Source organism: Pteropus alecto, unplaced genomic scaffold (genome assembly GCF_000325575.1).
Source record: "Pteropus alecto unplaced genomic scaffold, ASM32557v1 scaffold40, whole genome shotgun sequence".
NCBI lineage: Eukaryota > Metazoa > Chordata > Mammalia > Chiroptera > Pteropodidae > Pteropus > Pteropus alecto.
In genome coordinates, this window is record NW_006431919.1 from 20,599,860 (window position 1) to 20,606,595 (window position 6,736).

The 6,736-nt window shown below is 64.0% G+C and overlaps 1 protein-coding gene across 1 annotated transcript in view; it reads right to left on the minus strand.

Moving 5' to 3' along the window:
* Positions 1 to 6,730, minus strand: part of FSCN1 (fascin actin-bundling protein 1) — an 8,975-nt gene extending 2,245 nt beyond the window's left edge. Inside the window, exons 1-2 of the mRNA XM_006906562.2 lie at positions 5,862 to 6,730; positions 85 to 242 (exon numbers count right to left, since the gene is read on the minus strand). Of these exons, the coding sequence (XP_006906624.1) occupies positions 85 to 242; positions 5,862 to 6,693 (990 nt within the window). The 5' untranslated portion in view covers positions 6,694 to 6,730. The remainder of the gene's footprint in view (positions 1 to 84; positions 243 to 5,861) is intronic.
* Between the last annotated feature and the right edge of the window lie 6 nt (positions 6,731 to 6,736).

Genomic DNA, 6,736 nt, shown 5'->3' on the forward strand with positions numbered 1-6,736 from the left:
GAAGAGCCGCCCCAGGCCCCAGGCCCACAGGAAAGGCTGGCCTGGCTATCGAGAGCAGTGACCGGCGAGCGGGCAGGGCACTCACTTGGTGGAGGCGGTAGACTGCACACCCCCGGTGGCCGTCAGCGTCCAGTACTTGCCCGTGTGGGTGCGGAACGCACACTTTTTGGTGTCTCGGTCAATCTCCAGCTGGAAAGTCTCCTGGTCGGTCTCTTCGTCCTGATTGGCTGACAGGTCCATACCTGTGGGGAGAGCGTCCAGCTGGTACCCACGGCCCAGCCCTCGCACATCACACAGGCACTGCCGAGGCCCCACGGCCTGCACTTTGGGGGGCAGAGCCCGGGACGCACTCCAGGACCAGCCCAGGGCAAGGCCGGCTACCTCGTATTCACATCGCCTTCTCCGATTACAGAGCGATACCTTCCCACAAACCACCTGCACAAAGAGCCCACCTGGAGCGTCGTAACGGGGCCCGGGATTAGATATTAAGGATTAATTATTGTTAATCGTGGTGTGGTTATGTAAGAAAACAGCCTCATTTTTCAGAGACACAGACAGAAACGTTTTGAGATGAAATGCCCTGATGTCAAGGGATTTGTTTTAAATACAGCCAAAAACGGTGAATACAGGGACAGATGGAGAATATGGCAGAACGTCGCTTCTGGGGGGGCGGGTTGGTAGATGGGATTCATTACATCCTTCCTGCTTCGGTACACGTGTAAGAGTTACAGTAACACCTGACAGCACACGTTCTTTTCAGGAAACTTAGAAAACTCCTAAAAGCATAAACATGAAGCCACACGTGGCCATGCCCGCCACACTCCAGGACAGCACGGTGGATGGAGGGTTTCCCCTGCGGGCACTTATGTACACTGTAGCTCTTGATTTTCTCGATTTGCGTGTGACCTGCATCGTTTTGCACACGCGTGTGCTGACTCCTCCAGCGAAAACCTACGACTGGCCTCTTCATTCTAACAACGAATTCACGCTCCCCCGGTGCCCTGGGTTCTAGGAACCACAGCAGCAGCGACGCGACGTCTGCTGCCCCGGCTCGGGGCTTGTGAGCGTGTCAGCGTCTGGGCCTTGACCAGCCTTTATGGAGTTGGGGCCGTGGTGGTGAGTGGCAGATGTCGCTTCAGACGGAGACCTGCAGGCTGGTGGGCGGCAGAGCCCAGTTCTGAGTGCAGCCTCCCCAGGACCCAGCCTTGGTTCTCAAGCACCACGCAGGTCTGCCTGGAAGGCGCTGGCCCCCACATCAGTGCCAAAGGGCGGAGACTTCACCCCCACTTTCACAAAGCGGGAGACTGACAGGGAGGTGGCGTGTCCTCACCCGAGGTCACCCAGAGAGAAAATAAGGGGTCCTGGCAGCTCCAGGAGGGGAGGCGGGCAGACTCAGGCTCCCGTCAGGCCTCCTGTGGACTGGTGGACGTGGCCCCTGTGCGTGACCCAGAGCCCTGAACCAGAACCCCTTGGACTCAGTCCTCCAGGTCCACTGGGCCCCCTCGGCCTCGATGCCACGGATCTGCTGACGACCCCAGACCCAGGCGGTGAGCTGGATCTGCTGTCCGGCCCAGACAGCAGGGGCGGGGCCTCCTGGGCGCCTGAGACGCCAAGAATAGAACCGTCCAAAGGCCACACCCTGGGGTCCCCTCCTTGCTCAGACTTCACCCAGCAAATAAGCCAACCTGCTCTACCCCCACTGCTACAGAGCTGCCACGCACCTGCTCAGCTCAGCTGAAACCCACCCTGCGGGCCCCAGCCAGTCTGCCACATGGCACAGCCTGCCGTGCTTAGTGGGCTGGCTGACAGGAAAGTAGGGGACAGACAAGAGGAAAAGCCCCCAGGATACACCCCAGGAAGAGAGGCAAGGGAGGCGGTGAAGGGACCCGGGATAGAAGTCGAATCTCTAGCATAGCCTCCTCCTGGGGTTCCGAGGGCTCGTCTTAGCACGGCCCTGCAAGCAAGCAAGGCCCTACCCGCCCGCCCAGCAGCCGTGCAAGCAAGCAGGCGTGCAGGGACACCTTTGCTTACTGAGCGCTTAGCCAGGGACACCCCCCCATGCCACCTGTGGACATGCACCGGCTTGAACCACGGACTTGGGGCATCTTCCTCCCACAGAGGAGCAAAGGGAGGCTCTGCAGTGGACGCCACTTGCCCAGGACCATCTGACCACCACCATCTGCTCAGGTCCTCAGACCGTGTCCACTCCTGGAACTGGTTTGATGGCAAGGCCAGTGAGGTACCCAGATCAGTGGCCATGCACCCTTGGGTGAGTTCGTCCCCTCACTCAGCTTAAGTTTCCTCTCTGCCTGTCGAAAGGGCCAATCTCTCCATTGGGCCAGGAGGCTGAAAAGATTTGAAGGCCTGATGCTGACAGATGCCAGATCTTCACCCCAACAGGAAGGGGTGGGGTAAGAGGAGCAGCCTCCCCTTACCACCCAACATGGCACCCCCTGGCTCCAAGGCCCCGCCCAAACTGGAAAGGCCCCTCTTGGCCTTGGAGTCTCTAATTAGAGCTGGGTTGCTACGGAAACAGGGTTGTCTTTGGGATTTTTCTATTCACCAACAGCAGCACAGAAAACCTGAGTCACAGGCCCACAGGAGCCCTGGGGACGCAGGAGACGCGGGGGCTTAGCGGAGCCTGTGGGCGCATCTCCCCCTTCCCTCCAGAGCCCCAGAGAGACACGTGGACAGCCCCGCCTACCCCCTCTATCACGGCTCAGAGGCGGAACCCCTCCCTGCCTAACACCCCCCCTGGTCCCCATCCTCCGCAGCCTGAGCAGTTCCCAAGCTCCCCAGGCCCTCCCCGCCTCCCCTATTCAGCTTAGGGGAGGGGCCTGGAAGCAGCCGTGCCTCCCCCCCCTCTTTCTAGCAGCTCTTGCTGCTACCTGACCACAAATCCCTCCATCATCCTTGCACAATCCATTCCCTGGGCCTGAAATGCCCTGCCTCATCAGGAGAACTCTTACACAACCTGCAAAGCCCACTTGGCCAGCCCTTCCTCAGCCAGCCAGTCTCCCCTTCAAGCAGCTGGACAGGACACTTCCTGAGCGTGGAGTCCCCAGAGTGCAGCTGGCCAGATGCAAGAAGGCTCTGAGACCAGCTGGAAAATGTAAGGCACGGACCAGGGTCTGGCTGGATGGAGCCCACAGCAGGTGAGGGTCCCAAGGAGTATGAAGTGCTACTCACCCAGTGTCTCTGCCATCTGCCTGCCACCCCTGCCCAAGCCATGTCCTCACCTGTGAAGTGGTCACAGCTACACCCCTGGCAGTCGACCCTGCCTCTAATAGTGGCTATGATGGCCCCCTCCCAGAAACAAAGCTCGCCTGAAAGAATGTGCCCAGGACAGCCTGGGGCTAGCCCTTTACAGATGTGGAAACCAAGGCAGGCAAGTAGGCTGCTGCCTCGGCAGGGAGCACCCCGCCCCCGCCAGGCCTGCGGGGACGAGAGGGATGAATCACGTCCCCCCGGCGGCTAAGCTGGGATCCTCCTCCTTCCTGGCTGGCGGCGTTGCCCGGCGTGTGTAGAAAGTGCAGGCACTGCCTCCTTGCCACGCAAGCCTGTCCAAAATGGCCTCTGCAGACACCCCCGCCCCCCGCCGGCTCGGGGTCCTTCTGCCGTCCTCCATCCCACCAGGAAGACCCAGGGTGAGCTAACGTGAGAAGGAAATGAGAACCCCAAGACCTGAAGCCAGCTCCCAAGGCCCCCTCCGTTAAGTTCCGTGTCCCCTTAAACTCACAGGTGAGCCAACACCTCTCTTGGCCCATCTCTGGCTGCTCCTGCCCCATCAGCCTGAATCACACCATGACACCCCAGTGATCTTTACTGGAAAGGAGCTGGCACCTGCCCAGGCTCACCAGTGGCTGCCAGAAACACCCTCAGCCTCACTCTGGGCTCTGCTCCTTCCTGCCTCGGGGCCTTTGCACAAGCTGTGCCCGCAGCACCCGTCCACACCTGATCCATGCTCATGCTACCCCCTCTTCATCCTTCGGGTGAGCTCAAGCATCTACCTCAGAAAGGGACCCACCATCTACCCCGGAACCCTGACGGACTTTGTGGACCTCAGGCCTTTGCCGGACACCTCTGGGGAGTGGATCACGTCCCAGTGACATCAGCCCCTCCAGGGGAGAGCCGGGGACAAGCCCACTTGCTCACCACTCAGGCCTCTGCATGTCTCATTTGGCAAGAGCTCAGTGTCTGCCCAACAGGTAGGGAATCCTACCCCACCCAGTACTGTGTGAGCCGGAAACGGGGGGCCCATTGTGCCCCAGAGGCTGGGAGGCATCAGAGGGTCCAGGTAAGAGCCCACTCCGGAGCCAAGCAAACCCAGTTCTGTCGGCTGCTTCTTAGCTGTGTGACCTCGGGCACAGGGCTCCACCTCTCTGGACCATAAACCCGCCCATCTGTAGGATGGAAGCTGGGTCAGGCCTAAAACTGCATTTGAGGGACCAGGGCCTCCACTGCCACGTCCACGAGGCTGCAGCTGCCTACTAGGAGCCCAGCCCAGAGGGTGGCCTTCGGGAGGAAGGCGTCCCCCCACTGACTGGGCTCCCGTCCAGCTATCTCCAGAAGCTGGGGTCCAACTTCCCATCCAGGGAGACGAGACCCCCACAGGGTCCCTCCAGTGGGGCCTCTGACTGCCAAGAACCAACTGCCTTCTTCGCCTTTGGCGGGGAAGCCAGAAGGAAGAGTCGCCGCCTGGGGGAGAATCTGAGGAGGGAGCGAGGGGCGCTCACTTCTGGCGCGTAGGCCTAGGAAATGGCCAGGCCAATTGTTCCAGGCGGGGAGCCTTGAGGGGTGGGTTCACTCGAGGGCAGGGGGCTTCCCGGGGGATCCAGGCGGGGGTCTCCAGGCTTGCGCTGAGGCCGCCCTCGGACCTCCACAGAGCATCGTGCACCGGCCTGGGGACGCGCGGCCGGCGCAGGGCGGGGTGCCTGGCGGGCCGCCATCCGCGCCACGCCGTCCCGGGGCCGCGGCGCGAGGAGGGAGGCTGCCTACTGGGGAGGCTGAGGGCCAGGGCACTGGGCCCAAGGGTGGTGTGAGGGGATCTTCAGCAAGGGGGGACCCACAGAGAGCCGATTCCCCTCCCCCGCCCGCCGCATCTGGTTTTCCCATCTGCAGAGACTAGCAGGACAAAGGGGGTGAGGGAGGGCCCTGTGGAGGAGCCCGCCCCCCTGCTCACAAAGGCCGCGGCCTCCAACGAGGGCAGACGCGGGAGGAGGGGCTGGGGGGAAGGGCAGACACCCGGGAGCCCCCTCCCCAGCAGAGACCGACCCCTCCCGGCAGCGAGAGGGGTGGAGAAAGGCCCAGAGGGCGGGGAGGTGGAAGCGCACCCCGCCGAGATCAAAGCCTCCCCTCCTGCCTGCGGGGCTGCCCGTGGGGGTTGGGGGTCGCCCTGTGCGGGTTACGACCCTCGCCTCCGCCCTGGAGCTAGAGGCCCGCTGAAGGGGGAGGGGCGCGAGGAACCGGGCGAGGGGCGTCTCCTCGCCAAGGGCTGGCTCCCGGGATCCGCGGATCAGCGCGCACGGGGAGAGGCCAGATTGGGCAGGGACACTGGAGGGTGGCGCATAGGTTCGCGCCTACGCGAGGCCTGGGGAGCGCCAACGCGAACGCGGGGTGGGGGTTGTGCAGCAGCCCCTAAAGCTGGGCCAAGCCCCACCGTCGCCCCTCCTCCCGCCCGAGCGCACGTCCCGCGGCGGGACGAGGTGGCCTGCGCGACTAGGCGACTAGCGGGGGCGCACCCGGCGCCGCTCAGGATTGCAGCCGCGCCGCGGGCGAGAAAGGGCGGGAGGCTGGAGGGCCGGGGGTGGGGTGTGCTTTGTGCACGGACCGGGAGAGGCGGGGGCGGTGTCCCCACTCACCCTGGCGCGTGGACACATTCCTCTCGTTGGCCGCCTGCAGCACGACTTGGGCGCAGCTCTGCTCCAGGGCGAAGAGCTCGTCCTTGCCCACCTTGGTGGCCTTGCCCGCCTTGAGGGTACCGCTAGGCCCCGACGGCGCCAGGTAGCGGCCCTCGCAATCGCGGAAGGCCACCTTGCCGGAGCGGAATTCGAGCGTGTAGCCGGTGGCCGGCTCAGGGCGCGCCACCAGGCGCCCGTCGTGGCGCAGGAAGCGGTGGTCGGCGGTCTGCACGCTGTAGCGCTGGTCCTGGAAGGCCAGCGTGATGAGCGAGTCGACGCCCCAGGGCACGTCGCGGTCCACGGCGATCTCGTCGGCCGGCCGCGCGCTCAGGTGCGCGTAGCGCTTGCGGGTCAGGCTGTAGATGTTGACCTGCGGGTGCATGGCGATGTGCACGCTCCACTTCTCGGCCGGCGACACGGTCTGCGCGAAGCACGACAGGCGGTCCTCCGTGCCGCCGAAGTAGCGCCGGTGCGCCTCGGACTGCAGTGACCAGCGGCCGTCGTCGTGCGCCACGATCAGAAAGCGGCAGTCGGCGCCGGGCACCTCGCGCTCACAGGTCACGTTGCCGTCTTTGTCCGCCGCCAGGTAGCGGCCCAGGTGGCTACGCAGGCACACGGCCGCGCTGCCCGCCTCGTCGGGCGGCTGCTCCAGCGTCCAGATCTGCTTCTTCTTCAGGCTGCTGGCCGACGCGTTCACCTTGAACCCGAACGCCTCGGCGGTCAGGTACTTGTTACCGCAGTTGATGAGGCCGAACTGGATCTGCACCCCCTCGGTCGTGCCGTTGGCGGTCATGGCGGCAGCGGGCGCGGGCCCCGGCGCGGCCCCGGGGGGCGGC